This window comes from Diadema antillarum, unplaced genomic scaffold, assembly GCF_040938485.1.
Source record: "Diadema antillarum isolate AM-2024a unplaced genomic scaffold, OU_Dant_1.0 seq00001291_RagTag, whole genome shotgun sequence".
NCBI lineage: Eukaryota > Metazoa > Echinodermata > Echinoidea > Diadematoida > Diadematidae > Diadema > Diadema antillarum.
Window position 1 is genome coordinate 80553 of NW_027272070.1, and position 27719 is coordinate 108271.

Genomic DNA, 27719 nt, shown 5'->3' on the forward strand with positions numbered 1-27719 from the left:
TAAATCCATTATTATCAATGTACCATTTGGTAGATATATCCAGGTTGAAACGCCACTCACCAGGCAGCACCTGAACTTTGATGTTGCCTATACTATAGTAGATCTATACCGTAGTCCGTACCATGATAAACCCTTAATGAACTCAATGCGATGAAGCACCAATAAAGTTGACGTTGTTACACGGTTCAATCCCCGTAGCACGTGAAACGTTTTCAGAACAAGTGTCTGTTTGTATACATGTCAGCTGTACTAGAGTCTACACTTTGTTGATTACATAGCCCGGAGGTTCGATGATTTGGAACCGTGCAAAACCACAGAAGCGAATCAATACGGGCTAGGTAGGATACGCTCCTCACTACTCAGCAGCTTTTCTACGTCTATCTGCACGTTTACACTACCATGTCACTAGTAGTACAGTTTAGAGTTGGTAAGTTCAACTTGATTACATTGCAATGCGATCCTGTCCCCGATCCGCTTACTCCTTCAATCCGAATCAGCTCGCATCCTACATGCCTTGATTAGCAATTGATTAGTACAGTTGATCCTCCGCTCCGAAGCAAACTCCCCCGGTCCCACCAGCTAGCTCCAGCCAGCTTAACTCTTTGACCCTCCTTCTCTGGCTCTCGAGTCTCCTCGGCCTCCGATCACCCCCGAGAACACATCCTCACCTCTAGAACTTTACCGATTTAGTGCTATGAAAAATAAGAGATATATCATTATGAAAATTTTATTGAATCAAATGTTTTTTGTGAAAATTAGCTGAACAATATGGATATTAATGCTCTGAAAAAGAATGTGAGAATAGTACTATCAAACATAAATCTATGACTTCTTTTATTTATACGAACGAGGTTGCATAGAAAATTCGCAACTAACAGCGTGACGTAATGACCGCCAAGTGTGAAAGATAGGGCCGAAAAATAGTGGGAGGATAGAAGCGACAACACTCCAAAAACGTTTCATCTTCATGTCTCCTCGTCAATATGCCCGCTACTAAGGGCGACACTGGGCGCGACACCGACGACGACGATGATATATTCACGCATGCACCACTACGTAGAGCCAAGAAAGGCAAAAATTTGTCGCAAGCATCTTCAGTTTCATCGAGGAGCGGGAGGCAACAAACAACTCAACGCAGCAGTGGCCGAGCTGGAGCAGGAGGCCCGTCGGCGGGGATTCCCCAGAACGGTGGTCGCTCTGTCTGGACTGACACAAAAAGTTGCAAAGTTAACCGCCCACCAGCAAATAAAAATTCGCGGGAACATACAGGTGACAGTCACGATAAGCCCAGTCGGAACTCACTGAAGACGAGTGAAAGGTCATGGAGCCAAAATGAGAAGGTATCCTGTCATCATGATCGCAGGACAAATGAATGCTCAAAGTCAAAACCCACAGGCACAACATCGTCATCGTCATCCTTGACATCGGGTATGAGCCGCATCCATACACCTACCATGTCCATGGGAAGGTCCACATCACTTAAAAGGAAGCACGACGAGTTTGAGTCTGCATCCTCATCATCAACCAGCACAGGAAGGCAAAGAGCTGATGCAACTTCATCGGAGTTGGCATCGAAAATGAATGAATTCTGCCCCATTTGTCAAGTGCCATTTGCTGCAGTATATCAGCATAGTCGAACATTTCCAGAGGAGCATGTCCAACAGTGCATAGAGGTTGACATTGTTGATCATTCTCGTGAAGGTATACATCTCTGTTAACACTTGACCTTACTGCGACCAGCCCCATACGCATAGCGTAATGGGGCTGCGGACTGTAGCATTCAGGATCGTGACTAGGTATTATCGCGCCCAAATATCAACTTTAAATTGAAAAATTTATTCAATTTGAAGACTTACCAGTGAAGTTGATGTATTGACAATAGGGTTTGTGCAATGTTTGGTTCTGTCAATAGTCCCTTTCTGTTCGAATTGATGACTTAATGTAAGACAGAGAAACCTGGGAGAGCCACACTGAATTGACGGCCAGCGCATGCGCACAAATTTCTAATCCATTGACAGGATAAGATGTCTGTGTGCGCATGCGCTGGCCGTCAATTCAGTGTAGCTTTCCCAGGTTTCTCTCGACCGAGTCACATTAAGTCATCAATTCGAACAGAAAGTTACTATCGTCAGAACCAAACGTTGCATGAACCCTGTTGTCAATACTTCACCTTCACTGGTAAGTCTTCAAATTGAATAAATTTTTCGATTTAAAGTTGATATTTGGGCGCGATAATACCTAGTCACGATCCTGAATGCTACAGTCCGCAGCCCCATTACGCTATGCGTATGGGGTTGCTGGTCGCAGTTACACTTGACCTAACTATACACAGCCCAGTCAGTGTAAAAAAGCGACAGAGTTGTACCTGGGTGGTGCACAACAACAAAGCGAACACAAAGCGAACATGGTGATCGCGTTGAGTTTTGATACTTTCCATCATTTTTATCACCTCAAACTCATTAAAGACAATCTTCATTAATTACACTTCATTTCTATGTTATCGATATTGACATATACAATTTACAACTTACCAAAAACCAAGATTATATGCAGCATGTGCAAACGGTTCATCGTTTCACTGATGGCCATTTTGAATAATGGGGAGTTCATGCAATATCGGAGTTGCACTTTCGATCGCATGAACTCCTGATTATTCAAAATGGCCGTCAGCTAGTGAAGGATGATGTATCGTTTGCACATGCTGCATATAATCTTCGTTTTCGGTAAGTTGTGAATTGTGTATATGTCAATATCGATTTAGCATGAATGAAGTCCAATTAATGAAAATTGTCTTTACAAAATGAGTTTGAGGTGACAAAAACTGTCAAGTATCAAAACTCAATGTGATCGTCATGTTCGCTTTGTGTTTGCTTTGTTGTTGTGCACCACCCAGGTACAGCCCTGTCATTTTTTTACAGCGACTGGGCTGTGTATAGTTTCACTTGACCCACCTTGTAGCTTCAATGTCATCTTGAATTAATATTGACATTCTTACCGTACCAGTTTGGGCCTTTGGGGCAACTTTTCATTTGCAGTGTACATACTTGCAATTTGAGTAACATTTTTATGACAACTAGTCGTTGAAGGAATAGATTTTCAGTCATTCAGTCATGTTCAAGCATCCAACCACCATGCTCTAGTGACATGTACTAGCTCAATAAACAGAGCCCTTGAGGTATCTTGGACAAAAGTGCAATGTTTACCTTGCCCCTAAAATCTGCCCAAATCACATGCATAGAATCTAGTAAATTTTTTGAGAATAAAAAAAGTAAAAATGTGAAATGTTCTTGTCATGCTGTGTGTAGCATTTCCCCTTTTCTATAAAATTTATGTACAAATGTATTTCAGTCATATTCTGTTAACACTCTACCACACAATTTGATATAAAAAACTAACTTCTGCATCAACTGCGGACAGCAAAAATGTGCAATGACTCTTGTAGTACAGTACAATTATGTGATTGTAAGTAGGCTCTTGGAAATGTGGGGAAATTTTGTTCAGATTTCTATGATTAAAGTTCCATTTGCCAAGTTATCATACTTTATATAAACAGAGTTACTCAGGCTTGATCATGCAACAACCTATCTGGGGGCATTTCATGAAGCGCTTTGTCCGACAAATTCATCGGACAAATTTGCATTCAGCCAATCAGATACAAGGATTTCAGTAGCTTATAACAATTTGTCAGAAAAATTTCCGACCAAAACGCTTCATGAAATGCCCCCCCCCCCAACATCAATGGACTCATGTTCAAACCTTACCACCAAACACAAAGCAGCACACTTCCACACCATATATCTATCTTATGGGGAACAGTCCCATCCCAGATGTTCACTTTGAATGTGTTCAAGAGCTGACAGCTTGTGGCTCAGCATGTGCTAAGTATGGGCAGTAAAGAAAATTGGCATCGTTTAAAAAAAATGCGAAATTGTATAAAATTGTACAAAAAAAATAAAAACAAACAAAAAAACACATAAATTTCATCTCTCTATCAGGATGTATGTTCATACATGATGTGCTGGCTTGTGCAGATTTGAAGATTTGGTCACTTTGCTAATCCCCCTCCCCTCACTAAAAAAAGAGAGTTTAAATGCAATCAGCACATTTCTTAGTTAATAACAATATACTTGTGTATTGATGTTTTATTTTCAGAATGTCCGGATGCGGATACATGCACTTCAACCATCCCTCAACATTTCCAGAAATATAGCCACTGCATCCTGGCTTGTCACAGAGCTATGACAGTAGACAGCGAACACAGCCAGGTAGAAACATCCACTTTGGAGGGAGAAGATGTTCAAGAGGAAGACTTGTCCTCGGATGGTAGCAAAGAGATTTATTCACCAGCAAAGAAACTCAAGCCATCATCATCAACAGATGAAGTTGCCACGCCAACCAGGAAAGACTATCGCCTTGAGGTACAGGGTAATCGGGTTCTATGCACACCCATCCAAGATGAAGAATGCAATGTCAAAAGGGAGAGTGCTCCTCAAGCAAAGAAACCAAAGAACACTGCTCGAAAGTCCTGCAAGGGAGTGATTCGTGATCAGAGGAGTAGAAATTCTATTCAGGTTAAAGACATTGACAAAGAAGAGCATGAGAAGAAGAGACCAAAGACCAAAGATGAAAGTAATTCAGCCCACTGTTCAGCACACCCCAGGAGGTCACAACAGGTAACTAGCGTCAAGGAAAACCGCAGTCGACTGACAAACTCAGATTCTGAAGAGGATGCATTTGAGAAATCTGGGCACAGAGAACCCGGGGATTGTGAACGTCCCTCAACTGATTATAGGACCAAAAGTAGACTTTCTCTCACTGCCAAGAGGAAAATGAAGATGAGTCAAACGGAGACAAAAGGAAGCACCCCAAATACCAAGCAGATGACACCGTCCACTCCCACATCCGGGAAGCGAGGTCAGAAGAGAACAAGGGATGACATCCACAATACAAGGACATTGCACCATTACTTCTCCCCGAGTCAGAAGTCTCATCACGCAAGCACTTGTGCGGCAGAAGACAGAGGTAATGCTTTTGGCGGATCGTCGCCAGTGCCATCTTCCTCATCATCACTCACGTACATTCCCCCTTCCAAAGTTGCAAAATGCATGGATGATACTGTGGATAATCCAGTATGCACAGAAGATGAGGAAGAACCATATGATAGTGATGTAGACATATTTTTGGTGGATAGTGACCAATCCTCTCCCTTGTGTCAGAGTGTGAAGGCAGAACAGACCTCAAAGTCTGTGGATTCTGCAAGTGAGGACATGGAGAACGAGTCCGTCCTGATTGGTGGAGGTGTAACCAAACTCCAGCAGCATCCTGGCAAAGAAAAGACCAAAGCAGGGAAACACACAGCCATCAAACTTGACAAGCCCGCAGATCTTGGCAGAAATTCCCCAAGTTTTGATCTCCTGAGTGGTTCAAATGATCTCTGCAGTGAGAGTGAGGAGAGTGAATCCCTCTTGGTTGTTGCAGGAGCCAAAAATGATACAAAATTGCCTGAGGAGCATGAAGACGCTTGTGTTGAAGATGGTTCAAGGAGTGCTTCTGCCACCAGTTGCGCAGTCCCCATTCCGCCAACGTCATTACCAGATTCCCTTGAATTGTCAGAGGAGCTTCCAGCATATCCTCTGTCAACTAAAACTTCAGGTGATAGCAGCAACCAACTGCCGGAAGCACGTCGTGATGAAACCGAAACAGAGTGTCAGGTCTATGATCGGAGAGATGATGATACCCAGTGTGGCAAGAGTCCGGGAGAGAGCTCTGCTCAGATACAAGTACAAAACCCAAAAGAGAATCAAGAGAGTAATGCCAGTCATCCACATGGACATGAAGATGCGGCAAAATCAGATAATGATGCCGACTTGCATAGCACTTGGACAAAGAAAATCGGTACAGCAAGTGATGCAGCTCAGAGTTTTGACCTTTCACCTTCTCATCTGACAACCAAAGGGAGCCAGTCCTCCAGCCAAGAGAGTTCAAAGAGGCGCAAGCAAGGAACACTTGATGCTTTCTTCGGGTGCAAGCCTGCACCAAGGGTAGAGCCACCCCAAGACACCAAGCCAAAGAGGTCTCGGAGAGGGCAAGCTAGTTTTTCTCAGCAGGCTGAGCCGAGGAATCAAGGGGAGAAAGAATGGGTCAATGTCAGTGGCAGAGCATGCCCATTCTACAAGAAGATGACAGGTATTTATAATATTTCACTTAAGGCGCGGTCAGACTGGCAAAAGATCGAGAAGTTTAAGATCGCGAAGTTTGGGCCATTGGTCCGCGCGCAAGCAAGAGTGCGCCGTTCGATGGCTTGTGATTGTGATGTAACAATGCACATCTGTACATGACAATGGCCTCGCGCTTCGGAGGCACCGCCCGTAAACAGATCAAGAAGTTTCGCGGGAAGTTTGCGGTCACACTGGCAAAACTTCGAGATCTTAAACTCGCTATCTTTTGCCAGTCTGACCACGCCTTTAGATACACTTACATTTTTATGTTGTCTAGGAAAGATTTCTGAAGTTTCTGTACTAATTTCCAATATCTTGTAAAAGAAAATAACTAAGACATCGCCTTTCCTTGTGTAAGATTTAGACAAATATTGATAGCTCATGACCAAATTTGCAGTACTCAAATTATCATAAGGTAGCTACTTTTTATTACCTCCTCCCTATTACCTCCGCCAAGGGAGGAGGTTATGTTTTCGTTACCGTTGGTTTGTGTGTTAGTTAGTTTGTCCGTGTGCAAAATAACTCAAAAAGTAGTGAACGGATTGGGATGAAACTTGCAGGAAAGGTCGAGAATGACACAAGTAACAAAGAATCAACTTTTGGTAGTGATCCAAGAATTTTTGGGGAAGTTATGAAGGATTTTTGATATTTTGGCAGATAGGGTCAATGAACTTGGGAGTTCAGGCTGCCCGTATTTGAGGTTTGCATGCGCACACTAAAGTGCGTGCTTTAGTTTCTCTTAGGGTAAGGCATGCCGTGCAGCTGAGGGTTTATGACGTAACAAAGGCTTCTACACTGGGAAATAGGGCAGCTTTCAGCACACAATGCTGTAAGTATGTATGGATGGAAATCACTGATCTCTGTGGAAGAACAAGATCAGTGGTAGAAATGAGCTGCATGCTTAGCGGAGATCTGCGCTCTCAAAGTGCTTCTCTAGTTATTAAATGTTATCATTATTGTATTAAATAGCTGTCTGCTGCCCAATAGCAATTTCATGAATTTGAATAATTATGCAGTACCCGCTGCATGCTATAAGGATTAGAACCAACACTTGCTGTTGGGCAGAAGCTCGATGGTCTAGTGGAGATGACGCCTGTCCGGAGATCAGTAGGTGGTAGGTTAGAATCCTGCTCGAGTATGTACGCTTATGATTTCTTTTATCATGGCTACTACTAAAACACTGATCAATTGAGTGCTTATTTACGTCAATTTAGGGCATTCGTTAATCAGTCGCAATGAAAAAAATCTCGATGGAAGAATTTCATGAATTTGAATAAGTAGCCAGGTCTCCTGGCATATGTGCCTCTGTGTACATTTTCGCAGGTACGTCTTTCACTGTGGATGCATTTAGCTTTGGGGTCATACACAACTGCAAAGCCTACTTCCTCAGCCACTTTCACTACGACCACTACAGAGGGTTGTCCAAGCATTTCGATCAGAAGCTCTTCTGTAGCAAGGTGAGGGGTGTTTCCTCTTTGTAAAGTGGAAAATCACTCATTATTTTCAAGTTGACTTTTTAAAGAGGAATTTAGCCCAAACCTATGTGGGATTTGGTGAATGCAGAAATATTTCGAATTGTATAAACCACCTGGTGAAGTTTGAGGAAAACTAAACAATCTACTTGGAAGTTGTGAATTCTACAGTTTGGGTTTTAAAATCTATATCCTGTCGTGACTGGATAAGAAGGCTACAACTATTTGTGATGTCACAGAAGTGGACCAACCTGAAAAAATATATTTTCATTTTTCTAGCATAATGACAGAGTACTTCACTTATTTCTAGAAGGCTGAGGAATAATATTACTTTTAACATATATGATAGTGACAAGTTGAGGGAATTTTTATTTCCAATTCGAGAATTATGTCTTTTATTATCATCAGTGTTTGTTTATTTCATATTTGTAAGTGCTATCAGTGAAGAAGAAGAAGAAGAAGAAGAAGAAGAAGAAGAAGAAGAAGAATAAGAAGAAGAAGAAGAAGACTGATTATCAATTGCATCTGTTTTCAATTCTGAAGGTCACAGGTAACCTTGTGCTGTCTAGAATCAAGGTCAGAGAACAGCACATCAACCGCCTGCCTATGAACAACCCAGTTGTCATAGACGACGTGGAGGTGACCCTTCTTGATGCCAACCAGTGAGTAGTCTCATTTTCAGACACAGGTGTCTGTTGATACTTTTATGAATGCCCATTTTTCTGTCTGTGATAAATCACCAGAAAAAAAATGAAATAAAAAAGGAAAAGACCATTAAGTACCATAGGAAGTTTCACACTCCATTTATTATCCTATTGTTGAAAACATCAGATGGTATTAACCCGTTGAAGACGTGTCTCCCGAGTATACTCAGGCAAGTATCTACGGGAAATGTGTGTTGGAGCAAATTAATTTTGAATGGAACATTGTGATAAGGTAGTTGTGTTTAATTTAGTCAGTGACATTAGGTACCATGGGAAGGTGGCATCAAGGTATGATCTTGAAGCTAAGGTGAGCATTTGCACCCCATGAAAGGGTTCTTGTTATGTTCATCTTTTGTTTTCATTGAAATATGCATTTGTCTTCATTATTCCCCTATGTGCAACTTTTGTCTTTAAAGTCAACTTTTTCTCCCCTTGAAATGTCTCCCCATCTTAGCTGCCCTGGCTCGGTCATGTTCCTCTTTAAGCTGAGGACAGGCGCAACATACCTTCACACGGGAGACTTCCGAGCAGACACCAGGATGGAAGAGTATCCTGAACTGGTCAGTTGCCATGTCAACCAGCTCTACCTAGACACAACGTGAGTCCTCTTTATGTATGAGCAGAAAGATGATGAAAGAAATCGCTTGTGGCAAATGCACCCCGTCTATTAAAAAAAAAAAATAGATAAATGAAATTAAAAATATGGGGGAAGCCTTGGGACCACAAAGAAAAGTTAACTGATGTCTGTTTTTGTGTTTGTATTTCACTTCATAACATATTATTTAGTCTATTTTGTATCTGATAGTGTGAGAAAGCACTCTGTTCAGTAATGTAAGATGCTGTCACTATTCTATTAGATAGAGATGAAATCTTTTAAAAATTGATCCATCATAAATCTTTCTCCCTCATTCCATCCTTAATTTTAGTCAATCTTTTGTTTTTTGTGGTTTTTTCCCCAAATTGAATCATAAGTTTTCAAGAAATACTTTGATAGCTAAAAGTGATACCGTGTGTAACTGCATTAAAAGAGTGTACCCAAGAGCCTTACCGCTCACATTTTTCATTGCAGATACTGCGATCCACAATACACATTCCCTTCTCAGCAAGACGTCATCCACTTTGCCGTGACAACGGCAGAGAAAGCCGTCAGACAAAACAGGAGGACGCTCATTGTGTGTGGAACCTACACCATTGGCAAAGAGAAGGTCTTCAAAGGTGAGCTGTTCAGTGCAAGTCAGTCTCAAGAACTGTGCAAGATGTTACATAAGCAGTTGCCCAATTGTCCGGGGCAAATGAAAATCAGTCAGGCAAGTGTTTTGGAACAATGAGGAAAAAATGCTTGCCCAAATTGGGCAAGCAAAAAGTTTTGCACAAACCCATGATGTCAACCATACAAAGGCCCAAAGATAATGACTATTTAGTACTTTCATTTCAATACAGCGACTTGCCAACACTTAGGTAGAGAAGCCCCAGTGCAATGCAACCCTAATTCTCGATCAAGTCAAGTTTGTTACTCCAATGTCTGTAAAGCATGTGAATAAATACAAGCCGTTTATTTGAATGATTGTGTTTCGGTAAGTAATTTTCTATGTAATTTTCTTATTTTGGGGGACTTTCTTATCAGACAAGTAAATTTCATGTTTGGGCAAGTGTTCTGCAAAAATTTGAAAATCTAATTGCCCGACTTGGCAAGTGGTAAAAAACAAAAACAAAAAACAAGTTATGTAGCACACTGTTGTGTATAGCATATATAGGTGACTCCCATTATGACTTGGAACTGGCAGTTTTCTGTCATATGGAAATTTTGTCGTAGACGAACAGTAAAGTATACAAAGATATATAGATGATGATATTGAGACCTAAATTTTTACTTTGTTGTACAGAGAATTTTGTTTTAACCATGCTTGTTATAACGAGAGTGCACTGTATTACATCAGCGTGACAGTCCACAAATCATGACTTGATTTGTAAGGCTACTTTTTAAGTGGTCAAATTTGTGGCGAAACACAAGTCTGTGATAGGATGAGCAAGAAGCATCATCCCTTTTCAAGAAGTAAAGTCCATCTTCCGGAGGAAGACAGACAGTCTACCTGTTTTCTAAACAATTGAGACCTTTCTTAATACGCTTCCTCCCTTCCATCACAGTCCTTTTTTGGACTCCTCAAGAAAGAATGACCTCTGGTCTGCATTGACTACTTCTACCTTTTCTTTTCCTTTCCTCTCACTTTTCCTTTGCCTTGCATCTAACTGACCTTATGCATATAAGCACTGTATGCACAGTATTATGGTGTACTCTTAATAACTTTCCACAACTTTAAGCTATGCCAACCAAATCCACACCACAGATACATGTACATCACCCAACAATACCAGCCAAGTTGTAATAATGGTTAATTCTGGCAAGGTCAAAGGTCAAAATGTCAATGAAATTTGCGTGATTTAAGTGCCATAGATTGTGTGCCCTCAACTTTCTACAGCTTTTAACCATGACCATAGAACTCACACTACAGGCACATTACCTCAAGATGCTGGTCGAGTTTGAATAATGGTTAAATCATACAAGGTCAAAGGTCAAAAGGTCAAGGAAATTCCGTTGAAAAACACTATAATCATGAATTGTGATGTCCAAGTGACACATCGCCTAGCGTTAGCCTTGTCTCTTATCTTTCTAACCTTCTTACTCATTGTTTCTATCCACACTGACCTTTTCAGATTTACTGCACCTAACATTCAATATGCCAAGTAAACTACCTCCTACAAGGGAAACATGTTGTGTTTGTGCAACAGGAGGCAGTAATTTGCTGTGTTGTTAATTTTTGCAATTATCACATCAACTGACTTAATTCAATGAATTTCTGCTGTCAACAGCCATTGCTAGAGCTCTGCGCTGCAAGGTGTATGTGACAGGCGAGAAGATGAAAGTTTACGAGTGTCTGGACGACCAGGAACTGGCGTCAATTCTCACAAGAGATCGCGATGCCACCCAACTCCATGTTGTCAACATGAATATCTTCAGCCATTCTGTGAGTGTGTCTGCGATATTATTAACTCTTTATGTGCCACATTCGCAAGCCCGCCTCATCCGACGGCGTGCCAACTCTGCATATTTTGCTCGACGCACAAACCTGCCCAAAGTGATTAATTAATCAGCACAAGCCACTGTACAATTAAGTTTCTCGCTATTTCATTCCTCTCACATGTACCACGTTGCATTTTACGTGGTGATTGACTATCAAAAAGTTTTCCGTACAGAATTTGGTGGTAAATTCTAAGTTTTTGTCACTGTTTGTGCGCAAAAGTCATGCCTCTACAATAATGTAGCAACTGGTCAGTTCAAGAGAAAGAACAGTCATAAATTTGTCAAACAATTTACATCAGAGCAAAGCTTGGCAATTTTCTCTACAACTTTGCTTATTTCATGTCCAACTGAACAGAAATCTGTAAAAGTTGCATAGATTTGAAAGAACAGAATGTTTTCCCAAAGCATGACGACATTGGTGTCTCAGAATAATGTGGCACACACAGGGTTTCCTCCATGGCGCATAAAGAGTTAAAACAAACAAGTGAAATCCCACTTGAAGATTCATTATTTTTGTCCTCCACTCCCCTCTGTCCCCTCCCCCATTTCTCTCAAAAGGGGGGGGGGGGATTCCCGAAATATGCGTGCAAATTTAGTAAATGCGGGAAGATTATTCAAAAACTCATTGAAAGCCTGAGGAAAAGTGGACTATCAACAGTTTTGTCACATACCCTAAATGGCATGTTTCATTATAATGTCAAGTTCAAAACAATAAATGACATTTTGAATAAATACTTCTTACGGTAGGTGGAAACAAGAAAAACAGAATGATACCTTCTGGAAATACAATATGTAATTCAGTCTAACAGCTGTCAGCTTTGATTGTATTCAATCCATGACACTTATATATGTGCAGCAGTGAGCGTCAAAACCTTATTTGTGAAATGTGATCTGTATGTGACAGTAGAAGGAAAAGCACATCCTTTATTTTATCTCTTTTTTTGTGTGAAATATGACTCCTAAACGGCTAAAGTGAGAAAACATACTCGATTTTTTTTTTTTTTTTTTTTTTTTGGGGGGGGGGGGGGAAATGCTGTCGAAAAGATAGAAAATTTCTTTAAACAAACAATTTATGACACTTTTTTTTTTTTTTCAGACACAAGTGCAGAGCAAGTCCTATGGAGAGCTACCCCCCCCCCCCCCCTGCAGATATATAATATGTATTCCCTCCATCATCTCATTTGTCATGTGACTCTGTCATGTAACTGTTATGTGGCTGTAATGTGACTCTGATCTCACACAGATTTTGCCCATTGCAAGACTGTTGTATGCATTCTCCTTACCATATCTCATGGCAGAAACTGAAGGGGTATCTGTCACAGTTTGGTCCAAGATATGACAACATTCTGGCATTCAAGCCCACAGGATGGACACACAGCAGCAAGACTGTGTCTCCAAGTGATATCAAACCATCTAAGAAGGGCAACTCTTGTATGTATGGTAAGCTCAACCTATCTAGACCTAGCATAGTATAGATTTTGTATACATTTTTTAATTGAATGATTAGAAGTCATACCTGAAGTAAGTTGGTAAATGTATCAGCTGCAGTATACTAATAGACAAAAACCATTTCTGACTTAATGCAAGATGACTCACATTATAATAAAATACTTGGGACTTGCAGTCTTCTTTCATTACTGAGCAATATCAAAATTTTGTCATAGCTGGACAGTAAACTAGAGTAAAATACTCCGTTTGCGGCAGGTTAAGGGTTTTTCCACACTGTAAACAAATCAGGCAAATTATCTTCAACCATTTCATATATCATAGACAAGATCATTCATTAACGATATTGTTTTCACAAAAAATTTGATCAATGACAAACGCAGTTTTCATGATTTACCAGGGCAAAACCTGGCACAATTTTCACCGATATGCGCCGTAGTAGCTCTGCTTTGCGGCTCGATGTACAATCCCTATGCAATACGCGCGTGCTCCGCGATCTTCAGCTGAACGCCTTCACATGTTTCACGAACATTGCGTAAGCGCCAATTCCCATTGCGAAAGCTTGTGAAAATAGCCGGCGCACATGCACTGGCTGCAAGCAGGATCGCAATTCTGGCGGTGTTGTTGATGTCTTTCTTGTGTTTTTCTCATTTTTTTTTTATGGTAACATCCACTTTCCGAAAAAAATGGCCGCCCACATCGGCTCACAAAAGTTCTATTTTACGTGAGGATATGTTTTTAAAATCCATGAACATTGAGAAAACGACAAAAAATTCAGTTTCTTGGACCATTGTTTCTTAACTGTTATGTTAAGAAGTACCGAAAATTAAATTTTGGATGTGATATGTTGTCATTTAGGTGAGAAAATTTCACTATATTGTACCTGCCGCGAACGGGCGCACGGCCGCATACTGCAGCAGTTACTCTATATAGAGATGTGTACATGATAATTTTTGGACCTGAATTTTTACTTTGTTGTAATGAGAGTCTCGTTACAACCTTATTCAGGAAAATTTCTAAACCACATGGCACATGCTATGAAATACCCGGTGGACCTTTTCATTAAGTTACCTAATTCCAATAAACTTACGAAAACAGGATCAGAGAATGTCAGGATACAGTAACTTCTGATAGAATTTCCTGTGAATTACCATGCAATCACCATTGTGAATTTAAAACTTTTAAAGAGAATGAACAGATCATTTACCTGGAGTGAAAAAAGTGAAGGCAAGTTTTGGTAGTTTATTGATCACCTGCTTTGCTATCCCTGATCTAGCCTCTGATACAGAGCATCCTTCTTGATTCTTTCAAGCATCAGTAGACTCTATTTTTTTCTTTTTTTTTCTTTTTTTTTGCGAGGGAGCGTGTAAATTTGCCTTGCCTACGTTCCAGCCACTTGTTGCATAATTGTATTTATTAAAATCATAACATGATTGTCTTATATCATTGTCCCTAGTAAAGGCAGCAGCTAAAATAGAGTTAGCCATTCAGTCTCTGCAGTGGGTGTACTTCCCAACTCTTTGTTTGTCTGTCTTATTGAGATAGAAAGGAACAAGTCTTGAATGAGACTAGGATTGCCTAGGCTTTGAATGCTTAACTAGTATTATAATAGTAGCTACCATATTAATCAGCTACTCAGCTGTTTGAAATTAAATTTTTATGACAATGACAATTGCAGTGAACCAGAGTAAGCCCTTCGGAAATGATACCCAAATTTGATAGGATTTATCCTTTCCTCCCAGGTATCCCATACAGTGAACACAGTAGTTATACCGAGATGAAGCGCTTTGTCCAGTTTCTGAGGGCAGACAGAATTTTGCCTACTGTGAACAATGGGGACCCCAGAGCCCGCAAGGAGATGGAGAGCATCTTCAGCAAGTGGATGAAAGAGTGCAGGGATGGTGGAGGAGGAGGAAGAGGACAAGGAGGAGGAGGAAGAGGAGGAGGTAAAGGACCATTAGGAGGACGTCAAGGACAGTATAGAGGAGGATATGAAGCAAGAGGAAAAGAAGGAGGAGGAGGAGGAGGAGGAGCAGAAGGATCAGGAAGAGGAGGCAAAGGATCATTTGAATGGGGAGGAGGTGGTGGAGGAAGAGGTGGAGGTGGTGTTGTTGATGATGGAAGAGGAGGTGGACAAGGAGGAGGAGATGATGGTGATGGAGGAGGAGTTGGAAGATGTGATGATGGAAAAGGAAGTGGGCAAGAGGTAGGAGGTGGTGGTGGAGGAGGAGGTGATGGAAGAGGAAATGGGCAGGGAGGAAGAGATGGCGGTGGTGGTAGAGGAGTTGTAGGTGATGATGGTGGAGGAGGAAGTGGGCAAGGAGTACGAGGAGGATTTGGAGGAGGAGATAAAGGGCCAATAGGAGGAAGTCGAGAACAAAAGGATGGTGGAGATGAAACACAAGTAATAGGACAAGGAGAACAAAGAGGAGTACTGGTAGTAGATGGAGAAGGAAAAGGGGGCAAAGAACCATTTGAAAGGGATGGAATTTGGCAAGGAGGTAGTGATGGGGATGATGATGGAAAAAGAAGTGGGCAAGGAGTAGGAGAAGATGAAGGAAAACTAGGAGGAGGTCTAGGACAAAAGGGAGGAGGAGGAGATGAAGCAATAGGAATAGAACAGGAAGTAGGAAGAGTAGGGGTAGAAGGAGCAGGAAAAGTAGGTAAAGAACCATTTGAAAGGAGAAGAGTTGGGCTAGAAGGAGGAGATGATAGTGGTGGTGGTGGAGGAGGTGGTGGAGGTGATGATGATGGAAAAGGAAGTGGGCAAGGAGTAGAAGGGGGGTTGGGAGAAGAAGGAGATGAGGCAAAACTCAGAGCAAGTCTAGGACAAAAGGGTGGTGGAAATGAAGCAAGAGGGATAGGACAAGGAGAAGGAAGGGGTATAGTAGAAGAAGTTCAAAAAGCAGGTGAAGAACCATTTGAAAGGAGAAGAGTTGGGCAAGAAGCGGGAAGTAATGGTGGTGGAGGTGGTGATGATAGAAAAGGAGATGGGCAGGGAGTAGGAGGTAGATTGGGAGAAGGAGGAGATGATGGAAAACTAGGAGTAAGTCTAGGACAAAAGGGAGGAGGATATAAAGCAAAAGGAATAGGAGAACAAGAAAAGGGAAAAGGAGGAGTAGAAGGAACAGTAAAAGGAGATGAAAAACCCTTTGAAAAGGGAGAGGTTGGTCAAGGAGGGGGAGGTGATGGTGGTGATGATGAAAAAGGAAGTGGGCAAGGAGTAGCAGGAGGAAGGGGAGGAGGAGATAATAAAGGGCCACTGACAGGACGTCAAGGACAAAAGGGAGGAGGAGAAGAAACAATAGGAATAGGAGGACAAGGAGGGGAAGGGCCATTAGAAAGTGGAGGAGTTGGACCAGGAGGAGGTGGGCAGGGAGGAGATGGTGCTGGTGAAGGAGGAAGTGGATGTGGTAACGATGGAAGAGGAAGTGGGCATGGAAACGTAGGTGGCGGAGGTGGTAATGATATTGGTGGAAGGTTAGGTGGGCAAGGAGGAGGAATAGGTGGAAGAGGAGTAAGATTAGCAGGAATGGGAGAAAGAGGATTAGGATTAGGAGCAAGTGGAGTTGGATTAGCAATGAGAGGAACAGGAGGAGTAGGACTAGCAGTTCGGGGAACAAGGAGAGTAGGACTACCAGTAAGGGGAACAAGAGGAGTAGCATTAGTAATGAGAGGCGGAAAAATAGTAACTTTAGGAGGAGTAACAGTAGTACGAGGAAGGGATGGTGGTCAAAGAGGAGGGGTAGCAGTAGTACAAGGAACAGGTGGTGGTGGAAGGGGAAGAGTAGCAGGAGTAGGAGGAAGAGGTGGTGGTGATGGGAGGGGGAGAATTACATTACTACAAGGAAAAAGTGGTGGAGGAAGAGGAATAATAGGTGGTGCAAGCGGAGGAGTGGTAGTAGGAGGTGGTGGTGGTGGAAGGGGAGGAGTAGTAGGAGGAGGTGGTGGGAGGGGAGGAGTAGTAGTAGGAGAAGATGGTGGTGGTGGAAGGGGAGGAGTTGTAGGAGGAGGTGGTGGTGGAAGGGGAGGAGTAGAAGTAGTAGGTGGTGGTGGTGGAAGGGGAGTAGTAGTAGTAGGTGGTGGTAGTGGTGGTGGAAGGGGAGGAGTAGTAGTAGGAGGTGGTGGTGGAAGGGGGGGAGTAGTAGTAGGTGGTGGTGGTGGAAGGGGAGGAGTAGTAGTAGGTGGTGGTGGTGGAAGGGGAGGAGTAGTAGTAGGTGGTGGTAGTGGTGGAAGGGGAGGAGTAGTAGTAGGAGGAGGTGGTGGTGGTGGAAGGGGAGGAGTAGTAGTAGGAGGAGGTGGTGGAAGGGGAGGAGTAGTAGTAGGTGGTGGTGGTGGAAGGGGCAGAGTTGTAGGAGGAGGTGGTGGTGGTGGAAGGGGAGGAGTAGTAGTAGTAGTAGGTGGTGGTGGAAGGGGAGGAGTAGTAGGAGGTGGTGGTGGAAGGGGAGGAGTAGTAGGAGGTGGTAGTGGTGGTGGAAGGGGAGGAGTAGTAGGAGGTGGTAGTGGTGGAAGGGGAGTAGTAGTAGGAGGAGGAGGTGGTGGTGGTGGAAGGGGAGGAGTAGGAAGTGGTGGTGGTGGAAGGGGAGGAGTCGTAAGAGGAGGTGGTAGTGGTGGAAGGGGAGGAGTAGTTGGAGGAGGTGGTGGTGGAAGGGGAGGATTAGTACGAGGAGGTGGTAGTGGTGGAAGGGGAGGAGTAGTAGTAGGTGGTGGTGGTGGTGGTAGTGGTGGTAGGGGAGGAGAAGTAGGAGGTGGTGGTGGAAGGGGAGGAGTAGTAGTAGGTGGTGGTGGAAGGGGAGGAGTAGTAGTAGTAGGTGGTGGTGGTGGTGGAAGGGGAGGATTAGTACGAGGAGGAGGTGGTAGTGGAAGGGGAGGAGTAGTAGGTGGAGATGGTGGAAGGGGAGGAGTAGTAGTAGGAGGTGGTGGAAGTGGAAGGGGAGGAGTAGTAGAAATGGGTGGTGGTCGTGGAAGGGGAGGATTAGTAAGAGGAGGAGGTGGTGGTGGAAGGGGAGGAGTAGTAGGAAGAGGAGGTGGTGGAAGGGGAGGAGTGGTAGTAGTAGGAGGTGGTAGTGGTGGAAGGGGAGGAGTAGAAGTAGGAGGTGGTGGTGGAAGGGGAGGAGTAGAAGTAGGAGGTGGAAGGGGAGGAGTAGAAGTAGGAGGTAGTGGTGGAAGGGGAAGAGTAGTAGGTGGAGGTGGTAGTGGTGGAAGGGGAGGAGTAGTAGGAGGTGTTGGTGGTGGAAGGGGAGGAGTAGTAGGAGGTGGTAGTGGTGGTGGAAGGGGAGGAGTAGTAGTAGGAGGTGGTGGAAGGGGAGGAGTAGTAGTAGTAGGTGGTGGTGGAAGGGGAGGAATAGTAAGAGGAGGTGGTGGTGGAAGGGGAGGAGTAGTAGGAAGAAGAGGTGGTGGAAGGGGAGTAGTAGTAGGAGGGGGTAGTGGTGGAAGGGGAGGAGTAGCAGTGGTAGGAGAAAGAGGTGTTCGAGGAAGAGGTGGCTTTGGAAGAGGTAGTGGTGGTGTTGGAAGAGGAGGAGGAGGAGTATTTGGTGGAAGGGGAGGAGTAGTAGTACAAGGAAGAAGAGGTGGTAGAGGAAGAGGAGAAGCATTAGTAGTTGGAGAAAGACGTGGTGGGAGGACAGGGGTCATATTCAGAGGAGGTGGTGGTGGTGGAAGAGGCAGAGCAGGATTAGGAGGTTTAGCAGTCGCAGGAGGATGGGGTGGTGGGGGAAGAGGAATAGGAGGAAGGGGTGGTGATGGAAGGGCAGGAGTTGTAGTAAGAAGAGGTGGTGGTGGTGGAAGGGGAAGAGTAGTGCGTGTACAAGGAAGAGGTGATGGAGGAAGAGGAGGAGGACTAGTAGGGGTAAGAGGAGGAGGAGTAGGGGTAAGAGGAGGAGGATTTGGAGTAAGAGGAGGAGTAGTAGGGGTAATAAGAGGAGTAGTAGGAGTAAGAGGAGGAGGAGTAGGGGTAAGAGAAGGAGTGGTAGGGGTAAGAGGAGGAGGAGTAGGAGTAAGAGGCGGTGGTGGAAGAGGAGGAGCAGGATTAGTAGCTATAGCAGGAGGAAGGCATGGTGATGGAAGAGGAGGAAGAGTCAGAGAAAGAGGTGGTGGTGGAAGGGGAGGAGTGGCAATATTAGGAGGAAGAAGGGGTCGTGGAAGGGGAGTAGCAGTAGTGGTGAGAGGGGTAGGTTCTGGTGGAAAAGGAGGAGTATTTGTAGGAGGAGGAAGGGGAGGGTTAGCAGAAGCAGAAAGAAGGCATGGTGATGGAAGAGGAGGAGGGGTAAGAGGAAGAGGAGGTGGTGGAAGGGGAAGAGGAGGAGTAGTATTCATTGTTAGAGGAAGAGGTGGAAGAGGTTATTATGGAAGATAAAGAATAACAGTACTGGAAGGAACAGGAAGAGGAGTGAAAGTTGGAGGAAGAGGTGGGTATAGATAAGGATGAGGAGGTGGTGTTGATAGAGGAGGATGATGATGTGGTGGTGGTGGTGGTAGAGGTGGAGAATGATTATCTGAAGGTGCATTGTGTAAATGAAGGCCTCCACCAAGATCAACTATTAGCTTAAGATTAAGGTCTTATGCATTGTTTTCTCTTGCCGATTGCAATCATAGCAACCAACTTTTTTTTTTTTAGTCTCAAGACAAATCAATTCATGTGTTTCACAAATCATTTGTTCTATGCTGCAGGTTCATAGTTTGTAACATTCCTTTTTTATGATGTATGATGAGATGTATATTTTCATGTTTGTTTGTTTGTTTAAAAAAATGCAGAAATCGAATCATATCAAATCAAATTCAAAGTAGCCAAAGGATCAGCAAGAGGAGGAGGAGGAGGAGGAGGAGGAAGAGGGGGTGGAGGACCAATAGGAGGACAAGGAAAGGGAGGAGGAGGAAGATAATGACAACAATAAATAGGAAGAGACAGTAAGTTATCTCAGGGAGTGCATCAGATGGTTACAAGCTTGATATTAAATGACTAACACAGATATTACAGATGGTGAGTGCTGGATCAAAAAAAAAAAAAGGTTTTATATCTCGAAAATCTCATACTTTTGCCGATATCAAGCAGAGAAGAAGCATGCTCCGTTTCTTTCTTCCATTCAACATTTCATGTTCATGCCATCCATGCTTATGAGAATTAAATCAGCAAAGTTTCATATTCGTGAAGGGATGTCATCTCCTATTACTCAGACACCTCGAGTGGAGTTGCAAATACATTTTTTTTTCCTACTGTAAGAACATAGCACATTGAAAATTTCACGTTGATCACTTGATATACATTGTTTATATTCATCTTGTGCAATTATGCATGAGAGCAGGAATTACATTACAAGACAACTAGAAGATGATTTAGGAATACAAAGAAAGTACAGGAGACTAAACCTATACTCTACTGTACTTTGCTCACAATTCTCTCTTGCTTGCTGTCTACACCAAAAAGAGCAGATTGCATGAATAGGCACTCAGTATGAAAATCATTTCATTTTTTTTTTCTTATTTTTTTTTTTGGGGGGGGGGGGGGGGGTGGGGGGAGTTTGTAGATGACTTGGCCACCACATGCCTTTTCCTCCTTAAAGACTCCATAGATAGGTTATTGCAATGGAACAAAGATCTCATGCCAGTGATACAATTTTTCCATGTGTAGGACAGGAAATTTGGCAAAGATTTGAATGTACAGTACATTTGTAGGTCAGTGGGAGAATTGTACATGTGTGATGTTGTTACCTCATCTAATTTGCATATGCAAATAGATACTCATTTGAGTTTCATGAGAATATGTGAAGCTTCAAAATTGGTACCATATACACGAATTTGAGTCTCTCTTATGGTTCAATCAAGCTTGGATGCCATATCAAGAATAAAAAATTATGTAGTGCAAGATATGTTGACAACTCACTTTATCCACAGATTTTTTTTTTATTTGTTTGTACATGGAGCATTTTTACACTTATGAATAGATATATATGAAAGGATCTATGCAAATATCTTTATTTACTTTTGAGTCCAGTCATTGCTGTCTTTCACTGTGCTTCCAATCTTGAATCAAGCAATCTGTATCACTCAAACACTTACACATTTCATATGTATAAATAGATAGATAAATAGATAAATACATACATAAATATATATAAATAAATTTGTTATATTAAAAAAGATAGAAAAATGAAAACCTGAGACGCAAGCAATAATTGCTTGTGGGAGATTGGGTTTTATGGCAAAGCTTATTATGAACTGTAAGTCGCCAGCCGCAGTTAACTTGTGTGTGATTCTATGATTTAGCGCATATCTTGTACAATGAGATTTGGGCCATAGCGAGCAAAATTTCAGGTCCCACAACAGTGAAAAACATGCAAACGCTCTTCCAGTAAATCATGCAAATCCATTTTGGTAAGCGTGCCATTAAAAAGAAAATAATCGTAAATAATTGTAGCTCTTCCATCATTCTTTGCAGGGATGCTGCAATCATATTTCCACTCTATTTTTTTTTTTTCATTTTACTACCACCATATCTCTCTCCCCTCTCCCCAGTGGCCAGCAATCACTTATTAAAGGACAAGTCCACCTTCATAGACATGAGGGTTGAGTGAATGCAGCAATATTAGTAGAACACATCAATGAGAGTGTGAGGAAAATCGGACAATCCGTTCAAAAGTTATGAATTTTTGAAGTTTCTTCTCAGTCACGGCTGGATGAGAAGACTACTATAGCTTGTGATGTCATATGAGTACAACTATATGAAGAAAGTATAAAGAAAATTCAAGATATTCTCACTTTTCTCACATAATAAAAGAACCCTCGACTTCTCTCTTTCAGAAGTCAGGGGGAATGATATTACCCCTAACATAAGTCAGTAACGTGTCGAGGAAATGTGCACTTTATTCAAAAAGTCAAGTTTTGTGAAATTCTCTTTTTATTTTCCTTAAATCGTTGTACGCATGTGACATCATACGCTGTAGTAGTCTTCTCCTCCAGCAGTGATTGTACAGGTATTTTAAAAATTCATAACTTTTGAACGGATTGTCGGATTTTCCCAAAACTTTCACTGATGTGTTCTACTAACATTGTTGCCTTCACTCAATCCACATGTATATGAAGGGTGAGCTTGTCCTTTAAATCATTGACTAAAGACCCTGTAGTGTGGGTCGGATACCATGGAGTTGGAAGGCTGGCCCAACTTGGATATATACCTATTTGAGTATCCCTGTAACAAATTGTGTACAACTCTGTCACTGATCTCTGTTTAAGTATGCAGGTGACGCAAGTCAAACGTTACTGCCGAGCCTACACTTTGATGCACATACATGTACTGGTGTTTGCCAACAGGCAGTCCTATTCCAGCAAAACTGAACTAGTCATGGTTTTGGAATGAACTCCGGTAGGCAGCAAATGAGGATCAATCAGGCCAACTGTGGAGTCACTCAAATAAACAAAACATCAGGCCTTTTCTGAGAGGATAGTTTGAGGTTTATTCTGGGTAAACATGGCTCCGGTGTCACACGCTTTTACATATAGGGGTAAGCGCCCTCTATAGTAATAAACATTATAATGTGTATATGTCTTAAACACAACACCAACCTTCTGTCCCCATGCCACCGAGTTTGTAATGCTATAGCTTGTTAAGCCTGAGGAGGAAGGTGGAAGTCATGCTTTCCCCTTCCTGGCCTGAGCGACGATATAAAGTGGTTGGATAGTTTATTTGTAGAGAAAAAAAAATAGATAACAGTGTACAGGGCTCAAGTAGTGATATATCTACATGAGTAGCTACAAATGTATGAGAAAAAAACAAACAGGTGGAAGCAACAACAACAATAGCATGCTGTAATTGCATACACAGAGCTTAGTAGTGTAGTTCCATATGTACATTTTCATGTATTTGCAGATATTTTCAGTATCATCTGTTACACATTAGCTTCTCTTTATCTTGAGTACCTCTAGCCAAAACACTGCCATACATTGTCAGACATGACAAGTTTAGTGATGATAACACGGACAGTAAACAGTATTTGCATTTGATTTTTGTTTTTGTAATGACATAATATGTATAATATACATTACAGGAATAGTCAGATATTATTCTGTAACATCTACTATTTGTTTCACAGTAGTCTTACAATATCATTGGCATATAACTAGTGTTTGATACTGAATGATGCAGAAAGGAATTAAAAAGCTGCATTAAAGTAATTGTACAGTAATTATAATTCTACACATTACTCCTGGGCTGTCGGTAGTGCATTGAGTAAAGTAAACAGTCAAGTAGGATGTTGCTTGACTAGTCCACCAAAATCTCCCTTCTATGAAATCTAGAAGTGGTCACCTTTGGTGAAGTTGACCCTTCGTAATTAACTACTGCACCAAATCAACAGTTGGCAAAAACCTGCCTCTGTTTCAGGATCTTTAAAATGATCTTTTTTTTTTTGTAAGCATGATATTAATTCTTTCAAAGCTCTTATGTTGCTACTGATACTTTTTTTGTTGTTGTTGCAAGGCTGACTGTAGTATATGTTTCATGCTGCATGGGAAAGAACATCATTACTTTGTTGTAGTTGTGTACTGGTGCATGCATACTTGATACATCATTATTGTGAGATGGTAATCAGCCAGTGTGTATTTTGCTCTCCTTTTGTGTTAATGCATTCCCCCAGGAAGGCCGAATATTTGCGAATATTTGTATGTAACCCTCTGGGTCTCACCATCTTAAAATGCCTGTATTTCTATAATGTAAAAATGGATGGCCAATGGGAATTAATGACTTAATATGCACCTTGCATTCCATTACTCAGTCAATGCTAAAATGAAAAACATTCCATACACAGTGCCTGCTTCTTCGGGAAATATATTCCAGTCATTATACCCAAGAGACATTAGTCAGCTAGTTCACAGATACAATCAGAGCATGTGCAGATATTGGTCATTGCAGACTTTTACCGGAAATTTACTGTAACTGAGGCATTTACCTACGTTTTAAATATTCATGTATGAACACGGTGCATTTTGGAATGTCAGGTGAATGTGTATTCTTTTCAACGAAATAAACAAAAGACTTTCATGCAGCGCTTCCGTGTAAATTCCGACTTTCTACTTAGCTGTTTTCAACTGCTCTTCCAAGAGATTATTTGTATGTTTTGACAAGTGTGTGGTTCCAGAGGTCATGCAAACTAATGCTGGCTGCAAACTAGCTCACTGAATAAGTGTCCTTACAAACATGATTTTATGTATGTATTTTTTTTTTACGCAAGTGTATCACATGAACTTGATTGTACCGATTATGTAGTTAGACATCACTCCTTCCAAATGTGTTGGACATGGTTGTAATAGTTATTTTACACTTATATTTCTATCATGTCAGTCTTAAGTGAAGAAGCAGGTATGATTCCTACTGTATGTGTTCCAGTTAGTGTCGTTATCGTATGCAGAATGAGTTTTGATACATTGTATGACTTCATATGTCATCAACAGTAGATTGTGGATTGCCAATAGTGTAAATAAACATAAACGGACATTGCCATGACATATATTAATGTAACTGTTTATTCCATTTTGTTTTTTCAGCAAGCATTTGCATCATGCATTTACATTTGTTTTGATGATGTAGGTGTGATGAGTGCTGATGTCTTATTTCTTGTTGTTGGTATGTATGGTATATTATTTGATGGATACAAATGAGTGGAGAATGTCTTCTTCAAATAAGCCTTCCACTGAGTGACAGTGATGTTAAAGGTGCATAGTCCCGGTGGGTTAGAGGGCGCTGTTGGATTATACTGCCGATCACCTTGAGTATGATACGAAGATTGCCGAAGTTGAGCTGTCATCAAGAGTAAAGCGCGTAGGTGTTGCTAGGTAACGTTGCCTTCGTTGTCTTCTCTGCGCATCACGCAATCTGTAGTAATGCCAGTGTGCGTGCATATGTGTTTCCTATTATGACATCACAAAAGAAGTTTGCTAAAGCTGTCATCCCCTTCAATTGAATCATGAGCCGAACTGTGATCGGACCACTGAATACAGTGGATCGGACTTCTTCAGACTCGGGGGGAAATGGGCCAAAGCGTTAGCGCTAAAGGGGACTCGATAGCGTAGGTCCCTATAGGAAACTTGCGCCGTGCGCCTGCGTACGCATTTGACTAAACCACCGGGACCATTTAATTGTCCTTGCAGTCATACACATACATGGATGGACAGAAACACACTCAGACACACACACACGCATAAATATGCACATGTATATATATTTATATGTAATATATATATATATATATATATATATATATATATATATATATATATATATATATATATATGAATGTTGTCTATCTCTCTATCTATGTATGCATGCGTGTATGTATGTATAAAGTATGTTTCTAAGTGCGATTGTATGTAGAATGTTTAGAGGTATGAATGTTTGTATGTATGTATGTATGCATGCAAGGCTTAACAGTAACTTTTTCTTTTTTTTCTTCTTTTTTTTCATGGGCCGATAATGAAATCTTGTGGTCCAAGAAAATACAAACATTAAGAACGAAATTAATTGAATAAAACATTCAAATGATATAGTAAACGATATGTGTGAAAAAATTGGCAGGTGTGATGAAATGCGTCAGATACCAGGTACTGTATCTAAGAAGTACAAAAAAAAACATTAGATAATGAAATGATTTGATGAAAAATGAAATTTGAGGAAGGGCTGTGGCATAGTACACCAGTTCATTATGGAAATTTTAGCCAAATTGGGTTCAAATCAGTAGAAAGTGGTAATATGATGTTGGTGAATAATAAAACATATCATGAAGACCTCTCAAATGGACATCTATATGTCAGCGCACATGGCATCTCTTTCATGTTTATCCCTGTTTGGAATGATGATGATCTCTACTGATGATGAAACAAAAGCTCCAGTGAATTTCATATTCTGAAAAAAAAAACACCTTTGACTTGATTAGTGTGGAATTCCAATCTTTTGTTTTTCTTTTTAAAATACTGGTGAAAAATATTTTCAGCTGCACTTGAAAAAAAACAACAACAAAATGTATATATATATATATATATATGTATGTATATGTATATATATTAGATATGTATATATATATATACATATATATATATATGTATATTTATATATAACATGATTTTATTTCAAGTCTAATTTTGATGAAGCTGTTCCAGTTCTTTTTATCTGAATTGTCTTTTTAAAGAAATCAAAGTCAACCTTGAAACGGTTTGAAACTGCATTTTAAGAAGATTTTGTGAATACCAAGTATACGCGGTGTGAGAGATGGGAATCTTAAATTGCCATCGCTTGACACTCTGCAAGCTCAAATAGTGTTCCGAAGGATGTTGCAGCACAGTGCCGTATACGGCACTGTTGCAGCATATCGTCGTGCGCCACCTTTTGACCAATCTTTGCCAATGTTCAAGGCTCAAAGAGGTAACATGACGACTAGTAAACTGTTGTTGGGTGATTTTGTGCAGTGCACAACTCCAGATTTTTAATTTTTTATAACCAAGCGCTCTTAGGATCTTTTCTGTATAATACTGCACAGGAATAGAAAGGGAGTACTTGTCAATTGGTCATTTTGGGGTTGAACAAGGAATCATTCTCCTAATCACACCATGCAGCTTTTACAACATTACTGGCGGTTCGGCATCACTCTCTATTTTGAATTGGTCCAACAGTATTTTCCAAATTTTTAGGCTTACTTGTTTTCATCACGTTTTCCTTGACAAAAGAGCGACGTTTTGCTGTGAAAGAAGGATTTTACAGGCTCTGAACATTTTTTCTCTCTTTTGTTGCATGGTGAGATTCTTGTCTTTGATTTGTGTTTACCAACTAGAAGCGGCTTAAATTGATAATTCCAAGAATTGTTGTAATGGCCGCGGTGCTTGAAGCCGTACCATGTCAGTGCTCGAAGGACGCACGGAGTTTATTCAGATTTCGTTCTGAAAACTTATACAAAAACAATGTTGGCCAGAATCCAGTGAATCTCATCAAAGCATGCCATTAAGGGAAGGAGAGGGACCCCCCCGTAATATCTATTCACTTTTAATCAAATAATACCAAAACAATAATTTAATTTTGTATTAATTTACAACGCGACAAAATATTTCCTTTAGTGTATAACATTTCCACACTTTGAAAGAAATAGAAATCAACAAACGTAATAATTGAGACATATTTCATTTTTCTCTGTGACAAATGGAACGCAAATAGGCCAAAGCACAGCAAATTACTGGCAGAAATAAAATAAATATGAAAATGGCAGGATATTATATCCGAAATAAATAACATATAATAACCATCCCACAAGCAATTATTACGTAACTAAATATAATTCAAAATCTGCTCATATAGGCTATATCTATAGTGGAAGAAAAGATCTACATAGTTTTGCAGTATGTTATAATCTCTCACTTTCAAATTTACAATGGTGATAAATCAATTAAAGTCAAATTACCTAAAAGATACGAACGAAACAATACTTTTATGCGCTGTATCAAAAACACACACACCACTAAAATCTTTGAATTTGAAATATTGGTATATCGAGAAAAAAAAATGATGCAAAATAAAAGGACGTGTAAAATTTCATTTAGAATATTAGCTGCCCGATCGGACAATCACAAAAAATAAAAATGGAAATTAGTAGCCCGATGTCAAATCCGAGTGGCTCCGGGCCAGTACCGGCCTATTGCTAATGTCTATAACCTTAGGATCCACAAGCAGCGACTTATCCACGTCATTATTGATTCATTCTGAATTGGGGCGTGTCTGGGGTGACACAAGAAGAATTTGCAAGGAATGGAACCCGGATCATTTGCACGC

At 41.2% G+C, this 27719-nt stretch overlaps 1 protein-coding gene across 1 annotated transcript; it reads left to right on the forward strand.

The window, feature by feature from the left end:
* The first annotated feature begins 921 nt into the window (after nt 1-921).
* LOC139707965 (uncharacterized) lies at nt 922-19768 on the forward strand. The gene is made up of 10 exons (XM_071619956.1): nt 922-1701; nt 4153-6186; nt 7542-7675; nt 8234-8352; nt 8849-8992; nt 9464-9609; nt 11263-11417; nt 12772-12913; nt 14662-16559; nt 19706-19768. The coding sequence occupies exons 1-10, from the start codon at nt 984-986 to the stop codon at nt 19766-19768; spliced, it is 5553 nt and encodes a 1850-aa protein (XP_071476057.1). The 5' UTR covers nt 922-983.
* The last annotated feature ends 7951 nt before the right edge of the window (nt 19769-27719 follow it).